The following is a 17,908-nucleotide window of genomic DNA, read 5'->3' on the forward strand; positions in this document are numbered from 1 at the left end:
CCTGGAACAGCTGTGCGACAGCTACAACTCCTAGTGCCTCTTGCTCCCAGCTCCTCACACGCACACCACAAACTGAAGCGAGCTCCTTTTTAAAACCCAGGTGCCTTGATTAGCCTTCCTTAATTGATTCTAGCAGCATCTTGATTGGCTGCAGGTGTTCTAATCAGCCTGTCTTAATTGTCTCCAGAAGGTTCCTGATTGTTCTGGAACCTTCCCTGTTACCTTACCCAGGGAAAAGGGACCTACTTAGCCTGGGGCTAATATATCTGCCTTCTATTACTCTCCTATAGCCATCTGGCCCGACCCTGTCACAAAGGGAACAGCCCTGAACAGAGGTGGCCCAAACCTATATGCACTGAAGACAATGGACAGACTATCCTTGGCTTTAATGGGCATTGGAGCAGGGCCGTAGTTACCTGTGTCATAGCCCATCCAGTCTTTTTCATGTTTTCTGTATCGTATGAGAATTTTTTCCAATTACTGAATACGATTCACCATCATGTGTGTGATTCCTACTACACGGTTATTCGGCTATTGATGTTTTCAGTTGTAGGAAAGAAATGTATGTGAACACCAATGGCACCAGAAAGTTTGTATGGAAAACCCTTTCATGTCAGAAGTTTATTTTTATTGGTAAAATATTAAATAATATACAGAATTAAAAACTGCACTTACACTTCTGAGAAGAAATAAGTCTTGGACAAATTATATGCTTGTTCCTGAGATTCCCTACGTTTATTCCAGTAGCTGTGCACTCAGACAGTACAAACCTTTATAATATAATCCTTTTCACAAAGTATTACAAAGTTTCTGCAGCTTCTTCTTGTATTTATACACACATACAGACTCGCACTCTCACATTGCTGTACAACACTCACACACATACACAGTATACACACACACAGGTATGATGGAACCATATTATGCACATACGCTAAAGGGAAGGAAAAGAAAATACAAGTCCCATATTTCAGTCTGCAGTGGCAAAACTGTTTAGCAGGGGTGTATAGATTTGCATTAGAGTGGCTCACGGGTACCACTGTTGTAAGGGTTGTTTCAGAACTTCTGTCATAAGGGCATATTCCCAAGTCCACTGAAGGCAGCAGGAAGATTCACAATGACTTTGAATCAGGCCTCAACCCTGATGTTTAGAGGTTTAAACGAGCTTAAACTTCTGCACAGAATTGGAACTCAACCTGGAGGAAAGCTGTTTGCCATACTACTCAATTGGTTTGCCTCTTCCTAAATGACAGATGTCAAATTCAGCCCTAGGGTAAGCAGGGTAGAACTCCACAGAAGTGATTAAAGGTGCATTCATATGCACCAAGCTTCAGGGTTAGATTCTGACACTCCTCCTCATGCTCAGCAGCTTCTTGCTCCAAGAATGATCCCATTGACTTTAACAAGACCCTCGTGGAGTAAGGGGCTATTCAAAATGCCTTCAGTAGCAGAATTTGGCCCTACGAGCATGAAAAATAACCTGTGGAGCTCACGAGGTTGAACGTGTTTTGCTTCTTTTAATTCAAAAGCGTCTTGGAAATAGTTTTGACAATCGGTTGGAGCATGATAAACTCTGATTGCCCTTGCTATTATTATAAGGAAACATCTTAAATACAAATTGAAAAGACAAAAGTGGCTCCTGTGCATGCACTGTAACTGCCTGTCCAAGAACTCTCAGAGGGATTTTTTATTTAGTACCTAAATACATATTTACACAACAGCGGCTTCAGTCTACTGGGAAATAGACATTTAAAAATTAGATATAAATATGTATGATATGTAAAACAAGCCCCATCTACACTTATATAAGACAACTTCAGCTCTAAAGAAGCTCTTCTGGTCTCAAGTCCTGCACTTCTTATACAGGCAAAACGCCCACTGGAATCAGTGGGAGTTTTGCCTTAGCTAAGAGGTTAGGGTCTGATCCAAAGCCCATCATGAAAGTCAATAGGAGTCTTTCTACTGAGTAGGCTTGGGATCAGGCCCCACGTGTTTTATAAATGTCCAGGTTAAGTGCTTTTCTTAAGAAAAACTGTATTTAAAAAGGAACAAGAGAAACAGAGGCAATAAAATGTCTGTCCTTAGTTCAAACCATTGTATATGTTTTGATGTCAAACAAAAGCAGGGAATAAAAAAATCGGTTTTAGCCTTAGCTTTTAGTTTCTCACCTTTTGTCAGTCTGCTTTGCAATTTTAACGTATATAAATATTTGAATCTTATCCTTTAAGGGATTTAAGATAGAGCATTTTGGTTTTTTTAATTTGTGTTGACTGAGGAAAGAAAAAGAAACTACTGTACATTTTTAAGACGTCAGGAAAATATTGCACTTGAACAGAAAAATAACCAAAAGTTTTTGTTTGTCTTTTTTTTTTTTTTTTTAAACTGAGTAATATAAGCAATCTTCCATGTTTGCAAGAAGCACGTTCTGAAAGCAAGGTCTAAGAATGAAGCATCAAGAGCAATTTTGTGGTCAGTGACCTCAACCCTGGAATACAACAGTAGCAAAACTTCTTTTAAAGCATTTTTTTCCAAAAGGAAAAAAAAAAGTTATATGACTTTTTACTTTACAATTTTAAATCTTTCCAAACATTTGCATTAAAAGTTTCCAGTCTCACATAAAAAGATATACATTTTAGAGGAAAAAATTACAACCCGAAAATAAAACTGACTAAAAAGGAAGGCAAATATACAGTATTACAAGTACATAGGTGTGGAGTCATCTCTTTAGGTACCCTAGTTTTGACAGTGTTACAAAGATTATGTACCTTAATATTTTTTCTCAAATCAAATATTTTCTTTTTTTCCCCTCTGTTTTTAATATAAAACTACCCTTGAGTACAAAAATATGTAAACAGCCTGTACAGCCAACGAACAAACAGAAAAAATAATAATAAACTAGATGGGCCAAAGCAATGGGAGATAAGAGCTGGCCCAGTCTTTAAGCTAAGAGAAGGAGGAGGGGAAGAGAAAGCAATAAAGAAAAAACTTTGCTACATGAAACAGGAAATGAAGATGTTCAAGCTCTGAGAATGCTTGACAATTAGTCAAATAATTGATCACAGTTTCAGAAGTTTGAACTACTACAAAAATAACCCAAAGTCCTTCCCTTGTTACAGTGTGTTCAGAAATGAACATCCATTTCCAGTAAGTAATGTCAAATCTCAGTAAGTGCATAGTAGGGGATTCAGTAATCTCTGCCCCTTCACAAAGCTTTTCTTACTCTATGTCACTTGAGGTAAAAACTAAATGGCCCAATTCCCTGCTCCTTAGTTCCCACTATGGAGTCATGCTCTCGATTCTGCTTTTGCATTGGGCCTACATATTTTCCATTTGATTCACAATGAAAAGTACCGCCTACTAGTCATTCATGGATGGGGTGAAGTCTAGGACACAAATTTAAATGAATACATATTTACCGTAGAACCTCACTAATTTGTACTAGTGACTGAGGCCCAACGAGAGAGATTGAACTTTACAAGTTAGCAAATAAGGCTCTCATCCAATAAAAGAAATTAAGCACATGCTTAACTTTAGTCCTTAACCAGTAGGCCTATTGACTTGAGTGGGACTGCTCAGGTGCTTCAAGTTAAGCATGTGATGAAATGTTTTGTTGGACTGAGGCATATGGGCTTCATCCAAAGCCCATTGGAGTCAAAAGGAGTCCTTTCAATTGTCTTCAACGGGTATGTCCACAATGCAGTGTGAACCCAGGGTTTGAACTCAGGCTCAAGCCTACCCCCCACTCTTGTCTACATACAAACTGTGCAAACCCTGGGCTGAAACTCAGGGTCCTAGAAGCCTGTGGGGGTGGAGGGTCCAAGCCTGAATCAACAGGCTTCAAGCCCTATTGCCTTGTAGTGTAGATGCAGTTCCATTGGACTCATGCTCTGAGAGTATGCCAAAATATTCCACAATCCCATGGGCCAACTTTCTTTGTCCTTTGGCCAGTCAAGTCTGGTAGAAAGTCAAGTTTTTCCACACTGCACCATGAACAAAGTGGTACAGCAGCCACAATTTGGGAGGATGCCTCCAGTCTGGAATATCGGTGGTTGGACATGAGGCTGCATAATGCAATGTAGATTCTGGAGCCGCATGTCTAACTTGGTGTTACAAATGCTTGTAGACACTCAAGCCCTAGGTTAACAAACCCAGAGTCTGCTAACTCGAGTTCTACTAACCCAGGGCTTACATTGCAGTGTAGACATACCCAGTGAGTTTTGGATTAGGCCCTAAGTGAGCGATATAAAAAAAAAAAAAAAAAAAGAGCCAAAGCACCTCAGAACATGCTTTGAGCATTTAACTTGACAGCTGTCATTCACTTGGACTTCATAATATTTCAGAACGTGCTAGTAAATACAGCATAGTATTTTTTTGTAAAAATATTGAAGGCTTGAGTAATGATAGACTTCACTGCAGCAACCTACTGTTACATTTTTGTTGAGCGAGAGAGAGAGAGTCTTTTTGTATGCAGATTAGCTAGGTTCTACGGTATGTATGAAAGGGAAAAGATCCCATATAAGGATAGAGGGTGATGAATTTATTCCCATTGGAATGCCTGTGTGAGATTACTTCTCTCCACCCTCGTAAGACTGCGAGTGAATTGTTGGAGGTAGGAACACATGTTTCCATGAATACCAAGTGAAAGGTTTAGCAATTTACCCATTTATAGAGGTATCATTTTATTGTTACACTGGCCTAGTGTTAATAACCCGGCGTGGAGGAAAGTTAGCATATTACCACCTCATGAGCCTATTGTGCTCGTTTCATAGTTTAAGTGTCATAGTTTAATATTGGAAAATAAATCATACCCTCCCAGGAATGCATCATGTAAGTTCTGCATGAAGCTCAGACAACACCAAGTGATATTCTTTTTATACAGTACTACAGGAAAGTTCCTGATGGGATGTAAGGGCTCTAACTTTACATTCCAGGAGAGGTCAAATATTTGCTATATGGGGCAAACTCTTTTATTTATCTCCCACCCAGCCACTGTGAGCATGGAGGGTCTTGACCACAGGGGAACCTCTGTGTTTATTCTGTGTGGGGCCTGCTTATGTCCCAGCACACAGAGAGATTTGGGGCAGAGCCAGGGTAGATCAGCAGATCGGTGTCTACATGTTTCCAATGGGAACTGCCAGCCCTTCGGGGGGGGGGGGGGGGTGGTACGTGGGGGCTGCAGATCCCTGAGGCTACCATCGCAGCTATGGAAAGCCCTATGGTGTGATGGAAGGACTGCTGCCCTACTGACCTCTGTGGCACACTTCAGTTATTCAGGCTGTGTGCTGGGACTAGAATCCAACCCTAGAGCAATGCAGGGTAAACTGTTGGGAAAGTGGCAGGAATGGGTCAAAAACTAGGTCACCGGTCCCATAAGGCAAGTACCAAAAAATACTGATTTTTTCACCAAAGTATTCTGCTAATACAACCCCTAATATGAAAAGGAGTACTTGTGGCACCTTAGAGACTAACCAATTTATTTGAGCATAAGTTTTCGTGAGCTACAGCTCACGAAATTGGTTAGTCTCTAAGGTGCCACAAGTACTCCTTTTCTTTTTGAGAATACAGACTAACATGGCTGCTACTCTGAAACCCCTAATATGACACACACCTCCGCCTGGCTTGAGAAACAAATCACACTCCCTAATGCCTTTCACAGATGAGTTTTGTTTGTTTTACTCTCTCATCTTATCTGAACAATCGGCATAGCAGTGGTACCGTAGTCTTCAAGCTTCCACCCTCCTTTTTTTTGTATTATTATTTTTTTTAAGCTAAGCAAACTTTTGCAATGATACACTACTTTAAAGTATATTCTCATTCCATCATGCTGTTTGATGCTGTGCGATATAGCACTGAAACACACAGAGCGTTAGATTCTCAAGTTTGCAGCCTTGGTGCAATGGGGTGCAGAGAAAGGAGGCAGGCGGTATTACACCAACTTTCTGCCCCAAACTCCTTAAGTTCAAGGGGCAGGCGGGAACCTTTTCAGCCCCTGGCATTGTTTAGAGCAGCGTTAGAAACTGTTTCTAAACTGAAAAGGAGTACTTGTGGCACCTTAGAGACTAACCAGTTTATTTGAGCATGAGCTTTCGTGAGCTACAGCTCACTTCATCGGATGAAGTGAGCTGTAGCTCACGAAAGCTCATGCTCAAATAAACTGGTTAGTCTCTAAGGTGCCACAAGTACTCCTTTTCTTTTTACGAATACAGACTAACACGGCTGTTACTCTGAAACCTGTTTCTAAACTATGGCCATTATCCATGGCCCCAAAAAGTGCTGCCTGCCAGCTGGGGATTGCTGGAGCACACTGTGCCCTGGACATTTCCCTTCCCTTTCCCAAGACCAGGTAGCGTAGAGCCAGCTACACCACTCAGGGATTTTCCTACTCAAGGGGAAACCCCAGCTTCCTCTGTCCCACTCCGTAACATTAGTGTTTCTTTTAAATGCATTGTGAAAGGCTATGATGTGAAACAGCAGCTTTCAAAATGCATTTGAAAAAGGCACGTGTACAATAAAACTTATTTGAATGACATGATACAGTGTATATACGATTTCAGAATCATAAATCTCCAGATGCTTTATGCAGCACATCATCACGGATGTTAACTTTTTTTTAAAAAAAATAAGACTATATAAAACTAAAGATAAAAGCCAACTAAAACAGAGCCAGTTTCATCTCACTTTTGCAAGAGCCTGCGATATTGGCTACTCTGTTAACAAATATTATCCTTCTTCTTCCCGCATATCTTAAATGAAATTACAAGAAATAGTTGCTTCTAAGTAGTGAGGTAAAAGGAAGTTAACTAACTATGGAACCTTATAATTGCTACTCAGGCCCTTAGTTCAGCTTTCAAATCTTCTGGTAGGTACAACTGGAATAAATCACTTTTTGGAGTTAGAAGCTCTTTGTTCTTTTGTGGACTCTTTTTTCCCCTGTGCATCCATAAGAAAAGTGCAGAAAGCCAGCCCCTTAAGTCCTATAAAAGCCCAATTTCAAAGGACTGAATTTCATTCAGACTGGATCCTGCAAAGCAATGAGCATTCTAGTCCCTGTCCAGCAAAGCACACGTTTAAAACAGCAATTTGGAGAGTTAGACAAATGTTGAATTTCTGTACTTGGTGGTGTATGAACTCTGTGACTGGTGCCCTAAAGTTAGAGAGGCTAATACTGCAGGTAAGAGTCAGGGTGATTTACAAAAACAGGTTCTCTAAGTAGAGCCCAATATAGGTTAATATTGAGACATCTTTCATCGATGGAAGCACTTTTTAAGGAGAATGCAATTGCTTTAATCTCCTTAAGTATGTGGTAAAGAGCTGGTTTTATACAAAAATCCTATATATTTAGTTGTGGATTCCTAAATCAATTAAAAGGGCTTTGGCTGTAAAACTCATTAGCCACAATGATGGACAGAATCGTAACGAAAGCACTGTGCACCCAGCCCTGGGTCATATCAAAACCAGAACTTGCAGACCGAGTTTAGACCGAGTCTGAATCTGGCTCTCTTCCCCCTTACAAATCTAGGTAAAGAGTTTATTGGCAGGGACATTTGAGGAAAAAGCTACTTGTAACCAAATACGGGAAATGCTCACAGAAAGCAAATTCTGAATTTTTAAACACAAGTATTGGAATCGAGTTTTGAGTCAAAAGACTTACGCATGTCTACCCAAAACTAGCCAGCTTTTAGCACATACTTTGAACAAATGGCTAGTGATCAATCGCAAATACTTGGAGCCAACTGCTCTGCGAGGGGATAATCCCCAGACTGCTGAAATTTCTTAGTAAATAATTTTGAATAACCATTGAATTTGATGAAGTCAATAGCTGCTCTTAGAAATCCGCAAACAGCAAAAGAGAAAAAATCATCATCTGAGGTCCCAATCCTGCAGGCTCAGATTTGTGGGCAGACCTGTGAGCCCGTAAGGAACCCCACTGCAATCTCCATTGAGTCGTCCTTGGTATGTGAGCTTGCAGAACTGGAGCCTACATTATCGACTGCGTACTACTCTTTTTACTGTAATCCCCCATAGACATGCATTTGCTGATTATGCTAAAATAAGATTTAGCCCAAACCTTTAAGTTCAGTTCAAGTTTTGAGTAAACCATTCCCCCTAAAAGCACCCTGAAGAGATGAAAAACAACAGTGAGTTTTAAGAAAAAATGACAATACATATTGTGTTCCCCCCACCCCCCGCGGTTTTGATCTAGACAGGAATTGCAACTATCAAAAGGTGATGACTAAAATTATGCTGTCACTCCTGCACAACCCCAGTATGACAAAGATGTTCTCTGTGCGTGTCTGTGGTATTAGGGGCTAGTGCTATGTCACGGGGTGTTCCTGCCAATATGCACTTCTCCCTGTGACAGCTTCTAAAATGGCAGGACTCAGGGTTGATCTCACAGAGCTGCACTGACCTGCCAAGTGATTCTTGAATAGCACCCTATAAACTGCATTGACTGCAAAGAGGAAAAAAAAGGGTTAAGGTCACTGAAAGGGACAAGAGACACACTGAGCTGTGGAGAATGCATCATCAATTAAGAAGTGTACTAGCTCACGCTGGGTCAGACTATGGCCAGCTCCTGGGTGCGTACACAAAGGGATCTTCCCACTCCTTTCCCACTCCTATGCCCTTGTGCTAGCTATCCCAAGGAGCCCACTGTCACCCTGGCTACAGAAGCAACCACAGTTTGTACTCCCTTAGAGGTGCAGCAATGGGCTTGACATCCTCCGTTCTTGCCAGCTCAGGCAGGCCATTTCTCAACGCCTTTCCATGCTCCACACTGCCCCCAGCACGGGGCCAGCGACTTCGAGAACTTTTTATTTTACAGATTGTTCTTCAAGCAGCTGTCATGGTTGGGCAGAATTTACGATCACCTTTTAAAAGAGAGGAGACCACGCCACAGCTAGGGAAAATCCACATGGGGCCAGGAAACCATTCAGGGAACATCCCAATTGTCACTTTGGGGATGGGTGAGAGGGATAGCTCAGTGATTTGACCTTTGGCCTGCTAAACCCAGGGTTGTGAGTTCAATCCTTGAGGGGGCCATTTAGAGATCTGGGGCAAAAAATTGGGGATTGGTCCTGCTTTGAGCAGGGGGTTGGACTAGATAACCTCCTGAGGTCCCTTCCAACCCTGATAATATTCTATGATTCTATTCTATTCTATGATTCTACAGAGGAGGCAAGGGACAGGTCACGTCATGAGAGAAATCACATGGATCTCAGGTTATGGGCAAAGAGTGGGGACAACCACATATAATACCTTTGTCAATGCACTGCTTCCTATTCCTCCCTCTCCACAATGGGAACATGGCTGCTTCTGGAGCTATGCCATTGTGGTTGTGCCCAAACCGTGCCCCTGCACCCCCAGCCCAGACAGTGGGGTTTTCAGAGTGTGAAGGGGGAACCCAGAGGACACAATGCTAACTTGATCACTGCCATCTCCAGCAAGGTAATCCCCATGGGTTTTCATGGGGAAGATGTCACAGAATACAGCCATCTCTCAGTTCTGTTCCTAGCGCACAACCTCAACAGCCACAGAGAATCAGCCCTACAGAGCAAAGGTGGGGCAGAGGAGGAACTGCTATCCTATTCCACATCCCCTGGCTGATTGCAGTTCCCTTCTTTTCCCATTAATAGAGGAGAATGTATACCCTTTAATAACTAACCTTGGAGTCAAAGAAAGAGTTCAGTGGTCATGACCAGGATATTAGCTACTCTGATTGTGCCAGGCACAAGAGAATGAGAGAAATAGGGGCAGCTAGTCTTGCCTGAGCTTTATCTGTATCAAAATTAATATGGGCAGAAGAAAAAAAGATGTCAAGGACAATGCTGGAACCAGCTCTTTGTATCTGTCTCTTCAAAGTCCATTCTTTCCCATCCTTGATAGCTCTCACATTACATAAGGGGACAATTCTATCCATACTGTATTATAATTAATAGGCTACTGCTAAACTTTACCAGCTCCTACTTAATAGCATTTCAGTGCCGGGAAACAGTCATCAGGTAATCTGGCCATGATCTACTGTATCCTTTCTAAACACAGGTTCTAACTGCCAAGTGTGTCGCCATAAAAAGATTTCAATCAATACCACTCAGCTCCTACTTTCTAATGCTGCAGGTCTGGCAAGATAAGAAAAACAGACTGAAACGAGCAAATGGGGATTCATTATGGCCTCATCTTGCAATTGCGTATGCACTTAAGTAACTTTACGCATGTGAAAAGTTCTCATTGAACTCAACCAAGGTACCCACGTGGAAAATGGCTACGCACTTGTGCAAATGTTTCCAGGTTAAAGCTCTATTTTTGCAGTTCACTTTCAATAATGATTGATATAAAAAGAGTTGGGTTTCATGTTGGGTTTAAGCTTACTTTTTGTAGAGCAATCAACTCAACCTACAGGATTTTGTCTGGGGCTTCTGTCTTGCATTGTCAGAAAAAGAAAAGGAAAAAAAGAGAGTTTGCATTGTTCTTGTTTGGTCTGTACCTAAACGGCCTGATCACATCAGCTTTTTTTTCCCCCTGCAGTGAAATTAGTAAGTGTCAATAATACTAAATCAAACTAACCTTAGTGCCTTTAGCTCATGTACCCATTTTCCTAAAGCGTGAAGTGATATCAAATCAAATTAGCAATTCTTTTTCTGCATGGCTTTCACACCTCCTAGAGCAGAGGGTGTGCATCAAAATCTGCAAGGGCTTCTATCCAAAAAATAAAGAGGAATTAAGGATACTAGGTAGTCACTGATTCAACAAATCACAAAGCAAAGGATTCACTGGAGAGGTGGCTAGCTAGGGCCAGATCCTAAGCTGGTGTAGCTCAGAGTATTCCACTGAAGTCAATGGAGCTCACAGCAGCAGAACCTCTTGAGTAAACTGCAGAATTTGTATTCACTCCTAGGATATCAACTGCCCTAGAAGCTAGGTAAAGTGTTATTTGTAAATGCTGTTTCTTAAAAACACATGGTGCCACTAACTAGGTATGGATACTAGGAGGTCTATAAGAAGCCAGTGAGTCAACACAATGATGGAATAATAGCAAATCAGCAATTCTAAAAACGTGCTTCATAAGTTAAGTAAAATAACATCACAGAACCTCAAACTTACCACAGGAGGTCCCAAGACTTATGAAACTAAACTCTTGTTATATGGTACAGTGTTACATACATGTTCTACACATTCCACAGGGGAAGTAAACACAGAAGCCATGGACATAGCTCACCCATGGAAGTAATTTTGCAAGGAATATTGACTTTGATTCGTGCTCCTAAATCCCTAAAATAAAAGAGTTTTGCTTTAAAATAATTGTTCATTCTGTAGAATACAACTGTCCACTCCCCCCATCTTCCCCACCATAGCTATACATTTGAAAGGGCTTTCCTCTGAAATGTTTCTACCTATTTGCCTGAAATTATTAATCTACAATTGGATGGCAACTCATTATGACTTTAAAGCACCTACCAGAGTTGAGCGATATCCAACATATGACATGATGTACAGCTAACTGTGACAGAAATGGACTGCCTTTCAATTCCCACAAAATATGCAAGACAGATCACCAAAACAGAATGACAGCAACAACACAAAACTCTCTCATCCCTTCCCTTCCTTCCTTCCATTCTTAAACTGGGCAGAGAGACTGACGTTGGGTCCATACAATAAGGTTAATAATAATAATTAAACAACAGCAACAAACAACAACAACAACAAAAAGGTGGGTCAATGAAAAGTGGGATTGTAAGTGCAGTACTTCTTCATGTGCAGTTCTTCTACTTCATAAGAGTCCCCTTTGGATGAGAAGGCCTAGTGGAATGTGTGCTCCCCTCGAACAATGTGCGATGAGAACTCATAGCGGTCCTGGCTTCGATACCCACAAATGTTGCATTCTAATGGGTCCCGGTAACCATGACAACCCATGTGGATGGTGTACATGACGTGGTCTAGGAATAGAACTCGACAGTGCTCACATTTAAAGGCCCTAATCTGCTCCCCTTCTCCATTGAAGACCTTATAGATATCCTTTAAAGAGCCCTTAGAAGCCTTTGTGGCATCCAAAGCCTTGGTGTCCTCCTTCATGTAAGCTGGGCTTTGCTTCCTCTTGGGATTTAAGGCAGGGTTTCCTTGGTAGGACTGGCGGTCTTCATGGCTGCTCTCCGAGTCAGTAGAATCCAGGCAGCTATTGCTGGGGGAGGCCTCTCTTTCCTGGGGTCGACTCTTTGGTCTGATGAGGGAGATAGGGCCATCCATGTTGTTTTCATGACTGTCAGCTGTTTCCCTGCTAATGGGCCTTTCTATCCTGTTAGGATGATAGACCTGAGCATAAGCTGAGCTGATGACCGGGGCCACCTCTGCAATTGTGCTTGGTGTGTGGTGCATCAGGGGGTGAAGTGCGTCAGCTCCAAGGTAGTTGATTGCATTGTTGATGGCTTGGTCCATCATGTGAGACTGCATCAGTTCAGCCTCTTTCTCATAGGTTAAGTTCATATCAAAGTGAATATCTGGATAGCCAAATCTCATGATCTTTTCACCTAAAGGTAAGAACAAAATGAATGAGAAAAAGAAAGTCACCTAGACATTCAACTGTAACAGAGAAAAACCCTGTGTTAGGCACAGAGTTTAAGGCAAGAAGGAACCATCTGATCATCTAGTCTGACCTGTATATCACAGGCCATTACACACCACCCAACCATCTCCACACTAAGCCCAACAATTAGACCAAGGTATTACAGCCCTCAGGGGACTAAACTATGGTGGGCCACAGGCAAAAAACAGGAGGGACCAAGGTGCACCAGCGCCTAGACCTCTACAGTGGCAGGGAAAGGATTAAGTGAGATATACCAAGATCATCCTAGCAGGTGATCCCTGCCCCACGCTGCAGAGGAAGGCAAAAATCCCACAAGGTCACTGACAATCTGACCTGGGGGAAAATTCCTTCCCAACTCCATATATGGCGGTCAGTTAGGCCCTGCACATGTAAGCAAGAACTAGCCAGATGAGCACCTAGGGGGAAAAAAAAAAAAAAAGCTCTGTACCACCTGAGAGCACCACCCCATTCAGCCCAGTGTCCATCTGTAGTCATGGCCATCTCTGATGCTTCAGAGGAGTGAGCAATAATCAAACTAACCCAAAAAACCAACCCAAAACCACAGAATACACTGGAGAAAAAAAAATCCCTCACGGTCCCCTGCAGATGACAGGCTGTGTTCTTGACTGAGGGTGAAATTCATCCCTGGGCAGAAAGACAGCACCAGGCACCATTCAAGTGCCACTTCAGCTCTATTTATGGTGTTTTGGTCTTACGTGAGCCATCTGCCCAGAGATGGAATTGCACCCTCAGCGCAGGCAGTCTTGAGTCTTAACTCTAGATAAGCCTATGGCTGGTATGAATTCCAGACCTGCTGGAAACCATCAGATGATGTCCTCTGTGCTCCAAATGAGGAAATATGGGACCAGCTCCTCGGCTGATGGAAAAGAACATAATTCTATTGATATCAATGGAGCTACACCAGTTTATATCACCAGACTATCAAGCCAAAGGTGTTTTATTTTTCAACATAAGATTAAATCAGCCATGATGCAGAGGCACCTGTATGAGACACCCATCATGGCTCACATCTCACAGTGAGGCTGTATTGAGGGGGATGTCTAAACAATGGCCTTACAGGACAGCAATACTGGGGCCTAACAAACCTCCAGACCCACAAGTGTGCAGCTGCAGTGGCCTGCAGAGGTGGTGAAGGGTGGTTGCATCTGCCCATAGACTGCAGTAGTGGATGCAGGAAGTGGGAGGCTGAGCTGAAACCACAGGTCCTAGGTTGGGGTTGAATTTTGCATTTCATTCAATTATTCAGGCAGAAAGAAACATCTCTTTTAGAGAACACAGTCTCTATATATCAGGTTACTGATATAACAAAAATAACATGTATTAGTTTAGTTTATCCACAGCAGAGGCTAAACGAGTATCACTTTTGCTGACATAAGTCAAGTCTATAAGGTATGATTTAGCACTGTGTTACTCCAAATGTAGACTTGTATGACCCTGTTAAAACAGTTGAGGTACAGCAGTGTAAAAATGGAACAACATAGTGGTGAATCATGCCAATTATGGGGCAAATTCAGTTCTGACACAAGGTACGTCTCCACTGATATGAACAGTGTTACTTCTAATTATACCTAGGCTGAATCTGGCCCCACTTCTTTTCCAATTATATTATTGTATGGCATCATATAAATGGGAAGGTCAATTAACAGCTCTTTAAAAAGTTTTGTTTCTGTTTTTTTAGTTGAAAAGTTAAGGTTATGTTTTAAAGGTACTGGATAGTGGATTTTATAAACTAAACAACTTTGTTTGTTTTCATTCTCTCATCACATCCCACTCTATCACCCGACAGAAACACATGTATCCTCACCACTGCAAATAAATTAATTCAGGCAGTCACAAATGTCGCTACTTTGTCTGTCCAGGAACTTAAAAACCTCAAACTTCTCTTTCAATTTTTGGAAAAATCTGCCTGGGGCAAAAAGCATACACACAAAAGAAACAGGCACAATCTCAACTCTCCTGAAAAGCATCAGTAACTTTCAATATAGCAACACTTTATTTTTATCACCTGTAATAATTAATACCAGATATTCCACTCCCTTTGCCTTGTCTTAAAATGATGTACATAAAGAGAAATGATTTTACATTATACATGGAACAATTAGGTTATATTCTCAGAGTCCGCACATCACTTATGCTTGGGAACTCAGACCCTGAGTCAGCAAACTACTTATGTATGTGCCTAATCTAAAGTATGCAAATAGTCCCACAGACTTCAATGGCATTACTCGTGTGCTTCAAATCAGGCAACAAGTTAAAGCACCTGGGGTGAATCAGAGCCTTACTATGGTTCTCCAAGGCTGACCACAGTGACATTGTAATTTAGCACACAAATTAAAAACAAAAACAAAAAAACAGGAGCATAAAATACGCCATTTACTCAACAATGTAGATGTCAGAGAAACAGGATGAGGAGAGGTAAAGCACAGGAAAATGACTGGCTTAATTATATGCAATAGGTTTTAGGTTTGTTGGTTGCCATCAAAAAGTCTCTTTTTAGGCTTTACCAACTGCAGGATTTTCTAAATTGACATCATAGCCTTGCGCTGAAAGTGCTGCCAGTTGTGATTATTATCTTGCTCTGTGGTGAGCTCCTCAGACCTCGTTTTTGTTCCTTTCACATGCCTCATTTATTAACTTCACCAGACTTAAAGCAAACACTCAAGTTGCTTAGGACCTGCATTGCTTAGGACCTGACATACAAAAATAAATAATAATGCAAAAATGTACAGGGACAGTACATTTTAATTCACCATATGCGCCACACAATACAAAAGAAACATTTGACACCCATTTCAACACATGTTAACATGGCTTTCATTTTAAAATCATTTCTTCTTGGTCAAATAAGTATTGAAAAGTAACTTGTCAGATTTATCTGTTGAGGTTCTTTAGGACTATGAGATCTTTCATTCTAATTATGCTCACTCTACATTAACTGAAAGATGAAACAGTTTATCCCTTATTATCTTACTGTGTATTACTAAACAAACCATATATTTATAGCCAGATCAAGGAACATAAGAACTGCAATACTGGATGAGACCTGTGCTCCATCTAGGCCACTATCATATTTTAGTACCAGATGCTTCAGAGGAAGGTGCAAGAAACCCTGCATAGGCAATTATGGAATAACCCAACCACAGAAAAAGTTTCTTCCTTACTCCCATTAACAATAGGTCGGCTTATGCTTTGAAGCATGAGAGTTTTTATCTCTTCTGTATTATTTAATCCTTACTATAACTCTACTGGATATTATGTAAACCATACAAGTGCCCAATTCTCTTTTGAATCCTGATTAGTTTTTAGCGCCAGTGACATCACGTGGCAATGAATTTTACTATCTAATTTTGCATTGTGTGAAAGTGTGTTTCCTTTCATCCGTTTTAAACGTGCTGCCTTTTATTTTCATTGACGACCCCCGCGTTCCTGTATTATGAGAGAAAGTGAATAGAAGTGTTCTATCTACCTTCTCCTTACAATTTGTTATTCTGTATACATCCACTATTTCAACAGATCTCTCAAGAACTTCTGTGCCTCAACACTGGGTGCAACCATTCTCTCTCTCCGCAATTACTAGCACCATTTGCAGCATACCACTTTCCCTTCCTTGTGAAATTTTAGTCAGAGCGCACGTACTGTGGTCCATAACCAAGGCTCCTCAGAGACTGCTGACCACAAAAGTGCAGAAAAGCTGTGATAGATACAGCATGGGAAAATTCAAGCGTATGCTTTCATGACCTTCTCCTAAATACCACTGTACGTCCTTAAATTTCACCCAGTTACCCCTGTATTGAACCCAAAAACTTGTGTATGAGCTCTGAAGGATCAATAAATGTGCTGTTTCACTTGGAATAGGGGCTTCTTTCAATAAAAGCTGCAACATGTCACTTTCACACCCGTGAGTATCAGGGAGGCAACTTCCATGTTGCCAATTCTCACAGTTGTATCACAAGTCTCGAGGGTGTTTTTTTAGCCTTCAGCTCCTGGAGTCAGGTGATTACATGAGAATCTCAGCTTTCACTACACAAGTAAGTCTAGCCCTCACAATGACTGAAAGTTCGAAAATGTGACCTAAATACACCCTAAAGGCTCAAACACCAAAAGGTATAATTTAAAATCTCAAGATTTTGGGGGCCTGACTCATGAGTTTTAGGGATGACAATATTGTAATCCAGCCGCTTTCAGGTTGTTTTCTGCTTTGATTTAATCATCTCTCAATTGTTTCCCCCTCCCCCCTCCCCAATCATGCTCAATTCTGAGAGTGCAGTTTTCCCCTTTGATCTTTTGACTGTTCTTAGGTGTTAACAAATAACCTATTCCTACTCACTAAGAATAATAAAAATGCTCTCTCAAGCTTACCCACAAACTTCTGTGGGGTGGAGCTTTTACGCTTTCCCATGTTGCTTGTCAGCTTCTCTATAACAGCAGGTCTCTCAAAAGGCACCAGAGAAATATTGTTGTCCATCCCAGGCTCTTGTTCCTTACCATCTTCCATAGGAGGTACTACGTAAAACCAAAAAGTCACATCAGACAGGTCTGTCTACACTTAAGAGATGGCACTAACTATTTTGAGCCCTGTAGACTACAGTGCATATTAAAATACCAGTGAAACAAGGTGCAAGGAATACAATTGGCAATGAAACAGCATTAAAGTTTGAGCAGTTAGGGCCAAATTTTCAAACGTGGGCCTCTGATTTTGAGTGCTTCCTTGTGGGAGCTGTCACGTGCGCTGCACTTTTGAAAATCAGCCTTGAGACCTGATTCTCCGTTGCCTTCCACTTTGTGTATTCAGTGACACCAGTGCGTAGTGAGAGTGAATTGCTATCCTTCTGTCTTGATAGCATTTTATACTCCCTTTGCTCCCATGTCAAAAGGCGCACGGCAATGGAGATTCAGGCCTCTTCTGACTGAAGCTGAGCACCCAGAAATGGAGGCTTACAAAATCAAAGTCCTCTTTTGAAAATATGGGCTTTAGTGTATATGTCCTTTTTCCATGCTACTCTTCCAGGCATAATGCATCTAATTTATAAGATCATCATCTCATAGTTTTCCGGTTCAGGTGAATAGCATAAAACAGAGGTTCTTAAACATTCTCAATCACCAATGAATGTCAAGATTACCTTGTGGACATCTACCCACCCTTTGCAATCCACGGACAACCTCCTTACCCACGGAATAACATCCCTGTGGCAGCTACCGGAACTACTTACATGGAAGAGGAATACTTGGAAAATAGGTATGTATTTTCAGCTGTCTTTGAAGCAAAAAAGAGACGTTAATGACACCTTCTGTTATTGCTTATTTCACCCT

At 41.4% G+C, this 17,908-nt stretch overlaps 1 protein-coding gene across 8 annotated transcripts in view; it reads right to left on the reverse strand.

Moving 5' to 3' along the window:
• Window positions 1-606: 606 nt before the first annotated feature.
• Window positions 607-17,908, reverse strand: part of IKZF2 (IKAROS family zinc finger 2) — a 134,883-nt gene continuing 117,581 nt past the window's right edge. For 5 of the 8 annotated variants that reach the window (XM_043525251.1, XM_007068304.4, XM_043525249.1 and 2 more), the window contains 2 exons: window positions 16,958-17,101; window positions 607-12,521 (listed from right to left, as the gene is read on the reverse strand). In XM_043525251.1, the coding sequence (XP_043381186.1) occupies window positions 11,797-12,521; window positions 16,958-17,101 (869 nt within the window). In that variant the 3' untranslated portion in view covers window positions 607-11,796. The remainder of the gene's footprint in view (window positions 12,522-16,957; window positions 17,102-17,908) is intronic. The other 3 variants (XM_043525252.1, XM_043525254.1, XR_006284877.1) reach the window with 2 other exon arrangements.

The sequence above is a fragment of the Chelonia mydas genome, chromosome 11 (genome assembly GCF_015237465.2).
Source record: "Chelonia mydas isolate rCheMyd1 chromosome 11, rCheMyd1.pri.v2, whole genome shotgun sequence".
NCBI lineage: Eukaryota > Metazoa > Chordata > Testudines > Cheloniidae > Chelonia > Chelonia mydas.